The 15,857-nt window shown below is 44.1% G+C and overlaps 2 protein-coding genes across 3 annotated transcripts in view; both read right to left on the bottom strand.

Annotated features, from left to right (window-relative positions):
* The window catches only part of p2rx3b (purinergic receptor P2X, ligand-gated ion channel, 3b), a 42,266-nt gene extending 35,264 nt beyond the window's left edge, over window positions 1–7,002 (bottom strand). The window contains exons 1-4 of one of the 2 annotated variants that reach the window (XM_080881542.1): window positions 6,905–6,916; window positions 6,599–6,817; window positions 1,811–1,946; window positions 1,661–1,732 (exon numbers count right to left, since the gene is read on the bottom strand). In XM_080881542.1, coding sequence (XP_080737668.1) covers window positions 1,661–1,732; window positions 1,811–1,946; window positions 6,599–6,720 — 330 coding nt within the window. In that variant the 5' untranslated portion in view covers window positions 6,721–6,817; window positions 6,905–6,916. Of the gene's footprint in view, window positions 1–1,660; window positions 1,733–1,810; window positions 1,947–6,598 lie in introns of both variants that reach the window. The other variant, XM_080881543.1, reaches the window with a different exon arrangement.
* A 6,489-nt stretch (window positions 7,003–13,491) lies between these two features.
* On the bottom strand, window positions 13,492–14,844 carry LOC308396039 (uncharacterized protein). Its single transcript, XM_080881099.1, has 3 exons — window positions 14,702–14,844; window positions 13,835–13,999; window positions 13,492–13,757 (listed from the first exon to the last, which is right to left on the bottom strand). Exons 1-3 carry the CDS (start codon window positions 14,756–14,758, stop codon window positions 13,590–13,592), a joined length of 390 nt encoding a protein of 129 aa, XP_080737225.1. The 5' UTR covers window positions 14,759–14,844; the 3' UTR covers window positions 13,492–13,589.
* Window positions 14,845–15,857: the final 1,013 nt, after the last annotated feature.

Raw genomic sequence — 15,857 nt, 5'->3', positions numbered from 1 at the left:
TATTGGAGTGTCTCAGGAATGGAGAACTGATTATAGTAGGTGGAGAACCGTGCTGCCGTGGAAGAATTTAACAAACGAGATGTCTTTGCAGGGACAAGCCCCCTGAATTCATTTCTAGATAAAGAGATGTCAAACAGAACCGGCATATGATCAGAAAAAACAGGATCGGAGACTTTCAGATTAAAAACAGGCAATGAGTAGGCTAAAACCAGATCGAGAGTGTGGCCACACTGTTGCGTGGGTGCAGACACACATCGAACTAAATTAAAGGAATCAGTAAGATTCAAAAAGTCTTTAACCATGGGCTTATCTGGACAGCACACATGAATATTAAAATCCCCAACAATAAGAAAGGAGTCATATTTTATCGTGACTTCAGTTAGAAATGCAGCAAATTCCTTTATATCTTTATATCACATCACAGCAGCTGGTTAAAGTAATGGAGCGCTGTCCTTTTTTGTACATCATCATCATCATCATCATCATCGTTTATTTGTATAGCACTTTAAGAACACACCAGGCAGACCAAAGTGCTGAACAACACAGATCAAAACAACAACCAACCAAATTAAAAATACCATAAAATCATTACAAACAATAAAATAAATAAGAAGGTGTCAGTTTCCTACAGAGTTAAAAGCCAGGGAATAAAAATAGGTTTTCAATCTGGACTTAAAGACCTGCACTGATGACGCTTGTCTAATTTGGAGGGGAAGGTTATTCCAGAGCATCGGAGCCGCAATTGAAAAGGCACGGTCTCCTCTGCATTTCAGCCGCGACTTAGGGACCGACAGCAGCAGCTGCTCAGCTGAACGGAGCGAGCGAGGAGGAACATGTGGCTTCAGCAAGTCAGTTAAGTACACAGGAGCCAGACCATTTAAAGATTTAAAAACCAATAAAAGGACCTTAAAACGAACCCTAAAATCAATGGGAAGCCAATGCAAGGAAGCCAGAACCGGAGTGATGTGATCGAATTTCCTACTACCGGTTAAAAATCGCGCTGCCGCGTTTTGCACTAACTGCAGGCGTGACAAGGTGCCCGACCCGACCCCTATTAAAAGGGAATTACAATAGTCCAGACGTGAGGTGATAAAAGCATGAATAAGAGTTTCCAAATTGGGTTTGGAAAGGAAAGGCTTAACCTTCGACAGGCGTCTGAGGTGATAAAAAGCTGATTTTACCACCCCACTTACATGACCTTCAAAAGTAAGCGCAGAATCAAGTTTAACACCAAGATTAGTGACTGAACTTTTCAGATGAGAGGTCAAATCACCAAAATCAACATCTGGAGAATCAGTAGAACGATGCGGGCCATATAAAATTGCTTCCGTTTTGCGACCATTAAAATTCAAAAAATTATTTGCCATCCATAATTTAATATCGCTAAGACAGTCAAGCAGTGATTGACATGGGGAGGTATCCAAATGACTAAAAGGTAAGTAAAGCTGACAGTCATCGGCATACAAATGAAATGACACTCCGTGTTTACGAAAAATCGCACCAAGGGGGAGTAAATACAGCGAGATACTACTGCTTTTTCCAAAAGGGAAAGCATTGTGTTTACAACTAGCACGTAGCCAACATTGGCTTTGTGTATCTGTAAAGTAAATGAGCCCCAGGACTGAGTGATGATCTGTTAGTCGTGGTGATGATGACTTACGTCAGGACAGTATCCTTGGACTTGGTTCTCTGTAGTAATCAGTTTAGTGATGATGCAGAACACCGAAGCTCCCTGCAGGAGATACAAATGCAGTCTGTCAGTATCTCATCTTCACTCAGTCAGTCCTTACATTCGTCCATACACACACACCTGTGTAGGAGTGACGTAGTCTGCTACATCCATAACCTTGTTATTGTAGATTCCAAAGCCTTTGACCTTGGTCATCACAGAGGATTCAATCGCCGTGTCTCTAATCTGGTAGGCCTTCTCAGTGAGAAACACCCATCTGAAACATTACATAGAGAGTGACGCATGCCAAAATGTAATCATAAGCATCATTATACTTAAAAAAACAACCCTTCTTGCCACTAGCTACAATCAGGGATAGTGCACTGAAAATGCTCGCTGTAAGACACTACAAAGGAATTCAGTTAGATCTGCTAATCTGTGATCATTAGCTCAGAGTTTTCTTTTCAGAATAATTAAGAGTTGAGGTCTTTTGATTGGAAATAAATAATGAAATGAATGACCTATTGAGAAGTCACTATGTGAATTTGCAGAGCAGACAAGTGTGATTACTCTCATATTATTCTCATTATTCTCAGTGTGATTTAGCCTCTAGTGAGGCAGTATAAAGATCAAAAATCCACATTAAGAAACAGAAGTTGTTAAATGTGAGACTTCAGCCAGGAGAACAGGATTCATACTACCAATGGAAACCATGTTTTCTGACAGAGTTCACTAAGTATTCAGGTTTATTGGATTCTTACCTTTGGTGCTTGTTTGCTGTGGTGTGTGCAGCAAAACTGTCAGTTTAATAAAACATCTTGTTTAGGTCTAAAATGAACCCTTACACAGTTTTGACTGCATGTTAGAACGGATGGTTTATGGGCGTCCGTTCCCACCAAAGCCATTTGGACTTATTGCATGTTCTACTTACAGAACTGCAAGACGTCACCTGAGAGTTTGGAATTTTTCAACTTTAAAAAAAATCTGGCGACCCTCTGAAATGCTTTGTACAGGCCTTTTCATCGCTTAACCTCCTAGGACCTGGCGTCCACATATGTGGACATCACATTTTGGGGTTTTTAGGCTAAAATACTCAATTTTGCTCTACATGGGCCTGACATCCACTTACGAGGACATTATACTGCTACTGTTCTATCAAAATTTAAAACGAATATCCTCATATGTGGCTCTTATTTTTCTTAAAAACAAAAATAAGGTTAAAAAAGAATCTGGTAATTCTTTGTTTTTACATTCATTGGGCCCAAATATGTCCAAATATCAAAGAGAAATTAAAAATACATGTCATGGAAGAGTTGGGGTCTTAGGAGGTTAAAAACCTTTTGTGTTATGTTAAATAAATAAATAAAAACAGAACGTGATACTCATGCTCAGTTTTGGCTTCAGTCAACAGCAGCAGCTAATATCAAATTAGAAATGGAGTCTACTAATCCCTAACATCGAGATATCATGAGCTGATTCTGTAGCAAGATAACTTTTTACGGGGTGCATGCCCATTCCTTCTAACCTCTGGGTTTGGGACAGGCATCAGTGGCTACTGAGCAACCATGTCGTAGACTGAAGTGAAGACGTTAAAGATCTGAACATTGTTGGCATCATCTGGGAAGCTGAGCTAACCACAAATGACCGGAGTCGTTGGAAGTCATTAGTTATCCTATGTGCCAATCGGTGTAGGAGAGACTAAGTCTAAGAAGGAATCGCTAGCATAAACAATTCAGTTCAGTTTTCTTCATCTATTAGTGTTTTTTTCTGTAGTTTAACTAATCGGTGTGTCTCATATGGCTTCATGTACAGATAAAGCTGAGTATCATCTGCATAGCAGTAATAATGTAAAATAATGTAAATATGGCCTGTATTTATATAGCACTTTTCTAGTCCCTAAGGACCCCAAAGCGCTTTACACATCCAGTCATCCACCCATTCACACACACATTCACACACTGGTGATGGCAAGCTACTGTCGAGAACCTTCCGATTACAAGGCGAACTCCCAACTCTTGAGCCACGATGGCCAGACAACTGGTCTCAGCACAGAACCCTGTGGAACTCCATAATTAACCTCGGTATGTGAAGAAGACATTTACATAAACACACTGGAGTCTGTTACATAGACATGATTCAAACCACTGCAGTGGCCTTCATACCCACGGCATGTTCTAATCTGTGCAGTACAATGTTGAGATCAGCGATGGTCTACCAGGACATGCACAGGCATGAGTCCACTGTCAGAGGCCGTACGATTATTCAGTATTTTCACTAGTGCTGTTTCTGTGCTGTGATGAGCTCTGACTGACTTCAACAAAACCATATATCTACAGATGAACAGTTGTTTTACAACTACTCATTCAACAATTGATAAAAGGAAGGTCAGAGATATATAAGACAGCTGGTCACGTGATATTAAGAGAAGTTAGGGAGTAAAGATATTTTGATCATATTTAAGATAAAGGGATTAGTTAATGGTGGGATGTCTTTGAGCAGTCTTGTAGGAATGGGGTCTAAAAGATATGTTGGAGGAAGTAATCAAATTACTCAAACAATCTAAGAAAACGAGTCTAAATAAATATCAGTAGTAATGAAAGTTTTGGACATAATGTCTGTGAGATGGTCATCAATATTTCTTTCTTTAATGGTTAAAATGTTATCTGTGAAGAAATTGATGGAGTGGTTACTGTTTAAGGATAAAGGAATGCTGGGCTGAACAGCACTCTGAGTTTTCATCAGCCTGGTTACAGCTCTGACGAGAAACCTGGAGATGTACTCATTTACTTCACTCAGTGATAAATAAGTCCTATCTTCACTGATGGCCTTAAAAAGAAAGAAAAAACGAATTTCTAAATTAGTGAGATGCCATTTGCTCTCTAGAGCTATCTGCTTTAAGGCCCGTGTCTGTAAGTTGTACAAGGAAGTCAAGCACTTCTGATTTGAGGTTCTCTTTTTTTTTCTTGTAGTCCATTTTTGCACATGTAAACTTTATTAAGAAAAGATCAGACATTAAACAGTATTCACTAATGTCCATTTCCTATGCCTTGTGTCAGAATGAGGCCCAGAGTGTGATTAAAGCCAACTGGGTCTAATAATAGATTAAATGCAGTGTTTAGGCTGTTGATTTCAGTACCTATACGAAAATTTAATCACCCACTATAATTATTTTATCTGAAATGAGCATTAAATCAGGTAAAAGAGAATTCAAATAGAAACTCTGATTAAAGGGGATAAACAACAGAAAGCAACAAACAAAACTATTTTTAGAGTTTTTTAATTAGTGTATTCGAGGCTTAGAGTCAAGCTTCCAAATGTAAACTCCTGCTTCCTGTCTGGGTCTTTGGTTATTTCATGAGCTGGAGTAAAAGATAGCTGCCACCAGTCCTCCCCGGCCTGTGCTTGAAGGAGGAAACATGGCTAGCTTCCAGCATGACAGAGACTCCAACAGAAATTGGGCATAAAAAAAGTGGCTTCTCACAGTAACTGGTTGGAAAAGCATTAGTGAGGAAGCTAAGCTCAGAATGTTCACATCAGCACCTCAGTGTTGGAGACTGTGATTAAAAAAAGGCAGGGTAAGTGTGGACACCACATGCTCAGAGGCTAATTACTTCTTAATTGCAAGACATTAGCCAGTGGGACTGGACAATCCTGTTTGTTGACCTCTACAGTCACAGGAAAATATGTACAAGTCTTTTCAGAACCAGAGGATTCTGCCCCCTGCTGGCTACTACAAATAATTCATGTTCAAGGTACTTTCAGACCAAGAAGCTATTTCCATTTTTCATCAGCTATGGACCAAAAGAACAATTCTGACTGTTCTCCACAGTATTGCTATTATTATTTTTACCTTTATGAAAACAGGAAAACGACAAACTCTTCACATTAAAAATCTCTTTTACCTGGCCAAGACGGACAGCAGGACAATCATGCGTTGCATAAACTAATAGAGCATGCATATCCATACAACAGTAAAGCACAGTCAAAGAGCCTGAATTAACTGCATTCAAGTTGTTTACATTTACTTTAAATTCATTGAGTGAGACCAGTTGGTTCCCCAGCTGATTCCAGGAGGAAGGAGCTGCATGCTCTTTTTCCAAATTTACTGTGAATCTCTGAGAAAGAAGAACAATTCTTGGCACCCAAAACAGTAGCTTCCCATACTTTTTTGATGGGTGCTAGTTTGTAAATAAGAATAGCCTGATAAATAAGAACATACCAGAGGTTGAGTCTACGACATAACCACCCAACCCGACAGTAAGAGGTTTAGAGTGTGTAAGGAAGCTCACGATGAACAGAATCCAGCATAAGCAGAGCATGCATGCATACAAATCACATCTTTCTTGCCTCAAATGACGAAAAGGATCAAGTTTCAATTTCAATTTTTTCACCAGTTGCTGACGTTTAAATTAGAGCGAGTAATCAGTTGTAATTCCTAAGTACTCGGACTGAGACACTAACTCTCAGAGCCACAAACTGTAGTAATACATGAAGGTTTGTTAGATTTACAGTACATCTGTATGAAGACCAAACCTAGTACACTGACTAACAATGGCTCGTGAGCTCAGTTTCATGATCATGACCATTCAAAATGCTACGTTCAAATGAGCCAAATCAACTTTCTGGGGTTTCCTTACTTGGATGATTAAGCATGCTTCGTTAGCTTTCTTTTACAGCTGAGTGAATGGGTTACTTTTCCTAGTAACAAAGAGGTTTTATGTAAAACATGAACGATGTATTTAACCAACACAACTGTGGCTTTATAAAGATAATAAAATATAAAGTAATAAAGTGAAGAATTAAACCTTCCTAATGTAACAACTAATCCAGAACACTGAACAGCAAAGCCTTTAAAATACATGTTTGTGTTATGATGTTTTATTCAACCAGATAAATGTCGGTACTGTCCAAGTCCAAGCAAACACTCACCCAATGAAGTAAGTGATGATGAGGAGCTGGACAACACGGTTGATGATTCCAATAGTCCAACTTTTCACAACCACCGACTTAGTGGTTTCATAGGTGAAGAAGTCTGTGATGCAAGACCACATCCTGGCAGTATTTGTGCTTGACAAGCCTTTGTTAGAAAAATAATTCCACTGTGTGAAGAATCGAAATAAAAAAAGCTGGAAGTTGACTCCAGATGATCTGAAAATAGGAAAGATAGCGACAGATTTAGATCCAAGACAGAACGCAGGAGCTGCAGCTCATCACTGTGTGAAGGAGCTCAGTCACTTTTAATTTCAGCTGCTCCTCTTCACTCGTTACTTCAGGCTTCATGTGTCGTGAAAAATGAGTAATTAGTACGAGCAGCACATTTAGCAGCGCCTTTCTATGCCATTACTCCTCTCTTCATGCAAAATACCAATCTCGTTTCCTCTCTCTCTCTCTCTCTCTCTCTCTCTCGCTCTCTCTCTCTCTCTCTCTCTCTCTCTTCCTGTCTCTGCTCAGAGCACGATGGACATTTTCTGTGTGAATCAAATTGTGATGTTGTAAAAGGTTTTAATCCTATTACTGAGAAAATGTGTCCAGTTTCATTACTTAGATAAATGTTATTATTGTTTTTACCTTCATTTCAGCAGGAACAGCAAACATGTGGGAACATATGTCAAACTGAATATGAGTTTTTGATTGTAATGAGACAAATCTAGTTAAATAGTAATAATTATAATAATAATACATTTTATTTGAGGGCACCTTTCAGAAACCCAAGGTCACCTTACAAAAAACACAATTAATAAAAGGAACAATAGTCATAAAATACATAAAATAAGTTAAAATTACAAAACAGAGCATGACAACAGATAAAATCAGCATTAAAGCAAATAAACCAGTTCAAACAGATGTGCTTTGAGCTGTGTCTTAAATGTGAAGAGGGAGTCAATATTTCTTAGTACAGGAGGAAGAGAGTTCCAGAGCCGAGGAGCAGAGCGACTGAAAGCTCTGCTCCCCACAGTGATGAGATGTGAGGATGGAACAGTAAGATGAATAGCAGATGATGATCTAAGAGGGCGGGAAACAGTGGTGATATGGAGCAGGTCACACAAATATGAAGGGGCAGATTTATGGAGACACTTGTATGTAAGAAGTAAGATTTTAATGTCATGTTTCGGCTGTGTGGCAGGCAGGATGAGGACCCAATCGCAAAACTCACACACACGGGGATGAACTCAAAAACACAGCTTTATTGCTGGCCACGAGAAACAATACAAAACTAAACTGGGAAAAACTAACATAAAGCTCACCAAGGAACACAGGGGAATCACACACAGCATGAGGGAGAACGCGACGCCGAACAGAGGGAGACTCAGACAGAAATACACAGAGGGTAAACGAGGAAAGTGGGCACACACGGGGAACACAGGTGATACTGATAATCATAACGAGACAGGGCGGGGTGAACTGAACATGACATGTACAGGCACAGAGGTTCAGACAGGAGGAGAGAGAGCACGGGGAAAACACAGACATAACGGGCTGGGGAAACATGAAACAACCACAAAGGGAGACGAGGGCTCATAAATACATAGAGGGCACACAGGGGGGAGAGAGAGAGCACGGGGAGAACTTAGACATAAAGGGCAGGGGAAACATGGAATAAAACATAAGGAGAGACGAGGGCTCACAGATACACAGAGGGGCACACAGGGGGTAAAAGCCATGAAGGGAAAACACTTAGGGAACAACACAACAGGGCAACTCAGAAAACATGGTCTAAATAGGGAACGAAATACAAAAATACAAGGAACTAAGAATACTGGGCCCACATGGCCCAGGACCATGACATCACCCCTCCCCTAAAGGGCTGGCTCCCAACAGCCCAAACCCGAAAAACAAAACAAAAACAGAAAACAACCCACCCAGGGCGGGAGGCGGGGGACCAGGACGGAGGGACCAGAACGGGAAACAAAACAAACAACAGAAAACACAGGAGCACATGACCATAGTCCAAATAAAGTTCAGGGGGCCGACCCAGAGCCCACAGGCACAAGAGTTCACGGGTCACACGGTCGGGGGGCCGACCAGGCGGGTGGCACAGGTGACAGAGCTGGTCCGTAGGCCGGCCGTGCGGAAGGCAATGGCGGCGGCGACGAAGGAGACGACGGAGCAGTTCAGGAGGCCGGCCGCGCGGAAGGCAGCGGCGGCGGCGAGGGAGACGACGGAGCAGTTCAGGAGGCCGGCCGCGCGGAAGGCAGCGGCGGCGGCGAGGGAGACGACGGAGCAGTTCAGGAGGCCGGCCGCGCGGAAGGCAGCGGCGGCGGCGAGGGAGACGACGGAGCAGTTCAGGAGGCCGGCCGCGCGGAAGGCAGCGGCGGCTCTCCAGTGTCAGGCGTGCTGGCCATGGCCCGGTGGGCACAGGACCAGACGAAGCACAGGCTGAGGCTGGACCAGACGAAGCACAGGCTGAAGACTCTGAGGCTGGGCCAGACGAAGCACAGGCTGAAGACTCTGAGGCTGGGCCAGACGAGGACGAAGACTCTGAGGCTGAAGCCGGAGCTGGACCAGGCGGAGCAGGAGCAGCTGATGCAGAGGCCGGACCGGGCGAGGATGAAGGCTCTGAGGCTGCAGCTGACGAAGCACAGGCCGGAGCTGCAGCAGACGAAGCACAGGCTGGAGCTGGACCGGGAGGAGCAGAAGCCAAAGCTGGACCAGGCGTAGCAGAAGCAGAGGCTGGACCAGGCGTAGCAGAAGGTGGCTGGATGGGCTCCTCGGGCCCTCCAGCTGATGTGGCATGGTGCTGGACGGGCTCCTCGGGCCCTCCAGCTGAGACAGGAGGCTGAACGGGCCCCTCGGATCCTCCAGCTGACGTGGCATGAGGCTGGTGCGGTTCTCCTGAACCCCCAGCTGACGAGGAAGGTTGCTGAACGGGCCCCTCGGACCCCCCAGCGGAGACAGGAGGCTGAACGGGCCCCTCGGACCCTCCAGCGGAGACAGGAGGCTGAACGGGCCCCTCGGACCCTCCAGCTGACGAGGTAGATGGCGGCGTGGGAGCCGCGGAGTCCTGGATGAGCTCATCCGAGCTCCCAGCAGGAGCTGATGCAGAGCCAGAGAGATTTGAGACCCCTGGCTGAATGTTAAGCTGACCAGCGGACCGTACTGCTATCGGGGACTGGGCTACTGGAGACGCGGGGAGCTGAGCTACTGGGGCCTGCGCTACAGGCGGCACTGGAGCTACTGGGGCCTGCGCTACAGGCGGCACTGGAGCTACTGGGGCCTGCGCTACAGGCGGCACTGGAGCTACTGGAGACTGAACTGAGGGGGACACTGGAGACTGAGCTGAGGGGGACACTGGAAACTGAGCTGAGGGGGACACTGGAGACTGAGCTGAGGGTGGCTGCGAGGGAGCTAACTGAACTGAGGGTGGCTGCGAGGGAGCTAACTGAACTGAGGGTGGCTGCGAGGGAGCTAACTGAACTGGCCTGGGAGGAGAAACACGAGCAGGAAAAGGAGCAGGCTCAGAAAAAACTGTCCGAGAAATGGCAGGCTCAGGGTCGACAAAAATAGCTCTATCAAAAATGAACCCGCCGTCCACTTCATGTTTTGTAGTTTTAGCATTGTCCGATTTATGGCGGCGGGCGCGCCGCCTCCTTCGAGCAGAGGAAGCTGGCGCGATGGGCGCTGATGGCGCCAACACAGAGGGTGATGTAGTGGTGAGTTCCCCGTCGTCCGCCCCCATCCTTGCCAGAAATGAGACAGGCGAAAAATAGCCTAAGCGGATCGGAGACGGCGAGCGGCTGGTAGGCTGTGCAGCAGGTGAGAGGTCCTCCTCCGGGATGAGCCAGGGTTTCCGCCGGAGCTCGTCCTCCCGATAAGCCCGTAACACCTGCTGCCGCTCTTCCTCGCCAAAGTCTATGGCTTCCGTTGTCTCCGTGCGCCACGCCGTGCGGCCAGACCGCGGTGAAGACGCGGAAGCCGGCGGGGTGCGGGCGGAAGGTGTGTCTGTGGCGAGCCTCACCGTTCCAACTCTGACCGCTACTGGCTCCTGAGACAGCGGCGATGACACCCGTTCACGGGACGGAGGTGTGGGTGCTGAGGCGGCATTCAGGACCCTCTGGGCCAGCGCACGGGCACGAAGCTCCTCCTTAAGGGGGCCCAGGGAGTCAAACGCCTCGACGAGGTGGGGGAGCTGTCGCAACCGTGGCTCCCGCAACAAAACGGCGTCCACGGCTGCCAATCCTGTGGAAACCACACTTGGATCCGCGCATCCGATGATGCGATCCATAATGCGGCAGAGCCGGTTCAGCTCCTCCCCTACCTCCTCTGAAATGTCCGCTGAGTCCGACATGGTCGTGTCGTCCTGGAGGTCCGCGGAGGGGTTGTGAACTGCTGGGTCCATGTTGTGGTCGCGTTCTTCTGTCATGTTTCGGCTGTGTGGCAGGCAGGATGAGGACCCAATCGCAAAACTCACACACACGGGGATGAACTCAAAAACACAGCTTTATTGCTGGCCACGAGAAACAATACAAAACTAAACTGGGAAAAACTAACATAAAGCTCACCAAGGAACACAGGGGAATCACACACAGCATGAGGGAGAACGCGACGCCGAACAGAGGGAGACTCAGACAGAAATACACAGAGGGTAAACGAGGAAAGTGGGCACACACGGGGAACACAGGTGATACTGATAATCATAACGAGACAGGGCGGGGTGAACTGAACATGACATGTACAGGCACAGAGGTTCAGACAGGAGGAGAGAGAGCACGGGGAAAACACAGACATAACGGGCTGGGGAAACATGAAACAACCACAAAGGGAGACGAGGGCTCATAAATACATAGAGGGCACACAGGGGGGAGAGAGAGAGCACGGGGAGAACTTAGACATAAAGGGCAGGGGAAACATGGAATAAAACATAAGGAGAGACGAGGGCTCACAGATACACAGAGGGGCACACAGGGGGTAAAAGCCATGAAGGGAAAACACTTAGGGAACAACACAACAGGGCAACTCAGAAAACATGGTCTAAATAAGGAACGAAATACAAAAATACAAGGAACTAAGAATACTGGGCCCACATGGCCCAGGACCATGACATTTAAAGTTTATCCTGGCTTCTACGGACAACCAGTGAAGCTGCTGAAGAACTGGGGGAATATGAACACTTAACGGAGTGCAAGTTATGACCCGAGCTGCAGAATTTTGAAGAAGTTGGAGTTTATGAAGGGACTTTTTAGGGAGACCAAATAGGAGGGAATTGCAGTAATCAATACGGGACGTAATAAGACTATGGACAAGGACGGCAGCAGCATGGGGAGGAAGGAAGGGGCGGAGTCGGTTAATATTACGTAAGTGGAAGTAAGCAGACGGGTTATGTAATTAATGTGAGACTGGAATGAAAGAGTATTATCAAGTATGACACCCAAACTCTTAACCTGAGGGGAGGGAAGGGTGGGAGAATTTTCAATGTTAATGGAAAAACTGTGGGATTTGGATAAGATAGATGGTGAACCAACAAGTAAAACTTCAGTTTTATTACTGTTGAGTTTGAGGAAATTGGAGGAGAACCAGGGTCTAATCTCAATAAGACAGTCCGAGAGGGAGGAAGGTGGGAGGGATGAATTGGGTTTAGAAGAAATGTAGAGCTGGGTGTCATCGACATAACAGTGAAAATTTATATTATATTTTCGGAATATATAACCAAGAGGGAGCATGTAAGTAATGAATAAAAGAGGTCCCAATACTGAACCCTGGGGCACACCAGCAGACACAGGATAGAGAGTTGAAGAATGGGATTTAAATTGGATAAACTGAGTGCAGTCTGAGAGATATGAGGTAAACCAGGCAAGGGGGGTGTGACTAATACCAATGGAAGCTAACCGGTTCAGGAGAATATTGTGAGAAATGGTATCAAACGCCGCACTAAGATCAAGAAGGATGAGGATGGATAGGAGACCAGAATCAGCTGCCATCAGAAGGTCATTGGTAATCCTTAACAAAGCAGTTTCTGTGCTGTGATTGGGGCAGAAACCAGATTGAAATCGTTCATAGAGATTATGGTCATTGAGATGTAAATGAAGCTGGGCGGCGACAACTTTTTCAAGAATTTTTGAAATGAAGGGGAGATTTGATATTGGGCGAAGATGATCAAAGTTATTGGGGTCTGCACCAGGCTTTTTGAGAGTTAGGATAACAGAAGCCTTTTTCAGTGCTTCAGGAACAAGTCCAGTGTTCAGGGAGGAATGAATAATATTGGTTATGAGAGGAGCTAACGAGGGAAGACAGGCTTTAACTAACACAGTAGGGAGAGGGTCAAGTTGACAGGTTGATGACTTAGATTTTTTAATGAGATTAGATGCATCAGTTATGGGGGGAAGAGTAAAGCTTGAAAATAACTGACAGGAAGACAGTGGGGACCATTTTTAAAAAGATCCTTCAAATGGTTCTTTAAAAAACATTTTAAATCTTTCAAAATAAAATGTATCATAAATTGAATTTGAGTAGGGTAAAAATAAATACGAGCACAGCATAGACATATTAATGGTTTATTGTCATTTTGCAGTTACCAAAAGACAAAAAGGCATTTTAACCCTCAGCACAACATCACTACTAATACATGTCACATATTAGTGTTTTAAACAGTAATAATTAAATATATTTGCTATACTATAAATAAATATATATAAATACTATATCTACAGATAACACAACAATTAATGCATATATTGTTTAATTAATAAAACATCAGAAAGTGATAAAACACATTAGAAATAGCAATAGCTTCATAACAGACCAATAAATCAACACATTTTCATCAGCAGATGTTTGCATGTTCAGTAAAAACATTTCAACAACAAGTTTATGATTAAAATGATCAATGAACTTCAGCCTTACGTTATGTAATGTACGTTTCATGTTGTACTCATGGTCCTTTGTTAGTCCAGTTTAGGACAATGTCTCTGACGTATGTATCATATCAAATATATGTCATATCAAAACAAGCCCACACCTGCAGTTGTTTCAGTTTTTCACAGGTGTTTCCTGTCAGCTGGTCAACCTCACTCAGGCGGACATCCATATCAGCCAACCAAACGACAAGTTCCTCCCTTTCTGCTTCAAATCCCTCCCACTCTGAGACAAGGAGCTGAAAGAGAGAGAAAAGAGTCAATTATAAAGAAGAGAGAAAAGTGAAACCCTCCTCAGAAGGTCTGACTCGCATACCTGCAGTTGACCTGTGATGGACTCCAGTTTGGCGTTCACGTCATCCCTCGCCGATGCCAACAGCCGAGTCTGCAGGGTGCCCTGGAAGAGCTGAGTTAATGTTCGACTCCTCCTGGTCAGGCTCTCCAGCTGGATGAGCCGAGGTCTCCCCTCTCGCCGCTGCCTCTGAACACAGAAACACAAATTGCATCTGAAGCAGGAGGTGCAGATGTTTTTTGCTATTCTTTTCTAAATCCAGGCTAGATCACGTGGAGGTATTTGGAAAACTTTTTTGGCCAGCGGACGACTGTTGTCTTGCAGAAAGTCAAATCAAACATATGCGATACACAATCAATTCACAAGAACACATTATAAAAAAATAAGTCCAGTTCTTGCCTGATTTCAAATGAATTCTGCATCAAAACAGGGTGACAGAAGTAAAACGAGTGCACAAAGCCTCACTTTGTACAAGCCTGCTATTACAGTTCTCCTCTATGCAGACGACTTTCCTGTTTTCAAGGCACAACTTGGATCTGCTGTACGAATCTTATGGATACACACTAAATGAAACAATAGTGTGCATGACTCCAGATTCTGATCCCTCATCCTAATATGGTCCCAACATAGCAACAGCAATAAAGCAAATGTTGAGGCTTCAAAATACAAAGTCCATAAACCAATGGCTGACATGGGTTTTATCATAAGGGTGATAAATATACAGATTTCAGTCTGTCTTAGAGATTTGATGTTCATTTACCTGCAGATGCACTATACGTACCTGCTCCATGGTTTTTCACAACATTTTGCACATCACTATTTAATACAGGAAGTAGGTGGACTAAAACAAGTCATCTTTCTTTGTGAGAGGACCATATTAATGAAACAAACCTCAATGACATCATAGGGATCCCTAAAGATGCTCCTGCTGCTTCTCTTCCTCCTCATCCTAAGCTTCCTTCTCCTTGTCCTCAGCTTCCATACAATTGTAATTCAACCTAATTGTGTTTCTCCCCCTCCTCTTCCTCATTTTGTTGGAGCTGTGAACACAATTAATGTGAATCTGGATTAATTTGTGCAAACAAGAAAAATCTACAGCTTTTTGGTCAGAGGTGCTCTTGTGATTTAAGCCGGGTAGAGTAGATTTATGTGTTGATGCTACCTGCTTCAGCTCTGGCTGCTGAGTGATATTTAGACCCTGGCTGGATTACAAACTTTAACCATGTGCTGAACTTTGGCCCAGCGTTGATACCTCTTGTTAGTATAACGACCTCTTCTTAGCTTGTATGTATGATGGTGGATAAATGAAATATACAAAGAAAATTTAACTATATTACAAAAGAACATTAGCTTGGAAACATCAAATGACCAGAGCATAACTTGCCAACTAGTCCAAAAATAAGTTATGCAGGTACAGTCAAAGACACACCTTCTCATGTCACATTTCTATTCATTTCTATATTAGACAATAAAGAGTTATCTAATCTAATTATTCATTCAAAACACTTATGCATAGCTGTATTTTATACAGCTCATACAGAATTCAAAGTGCAGGTTCATGTGAGTATTTAATGTATGGCTCAGATCTACAGAATTTCAGAGTTTCTAGAGCAGACACAGAGCTCACGCCACAACAGGCTTCAGGCGCCATTTTAGTGACTTTAACAATACAGTGGGGCAAAAAAGTATTTAGTCAGCCACCGATTGTGCAAGTTCCCCCACTTAAAATGATGACAGAGGTCAGTAATTTGCACCAGAGGTACACTTCAACTGTGAGAGACAGAATGTGAAAAAAAAATCCATGAATCCACATGGTAGGATTTGTAAAGAATTTATTCGTAAATTAGGGTGGAAAATAAGTATTTGGTCACCTCAAACAAGGAAAATCTCTGGCTCTCACAGACCTGTAACGTCTTCTGTAAGAAGCTTTTCTGTCCCCCACTCGTTACCTGTATGAATGGCACCTGTTTGAACTCATCATCTGTATAAAAGACACCTGTCCACAGCCTCAAACAGTCAGACTCCAAACTCCGCCATGGCCAAGACC

The sequence above is a fragment of the Rhamphochromis sp. 'chilingali' genome (genome assembly GCF_963969265.1).
Source record: "Rhamphochromis sp. 'chilingali' genome assembly, chromosome: 4".
Lineage (NCBI taxonomy): Eukaryota > Metazoa > Chordata > Actinopteri > Cichliformes > Cichlidae > Rhamphochromis > Rhamphochromis sp. 'chilingali'.
The sequence above is the reverse complement of the archived record's forward strand: the minus strand, read 5'-3'. Positions and strand labels throughout refer to the sequence as shown.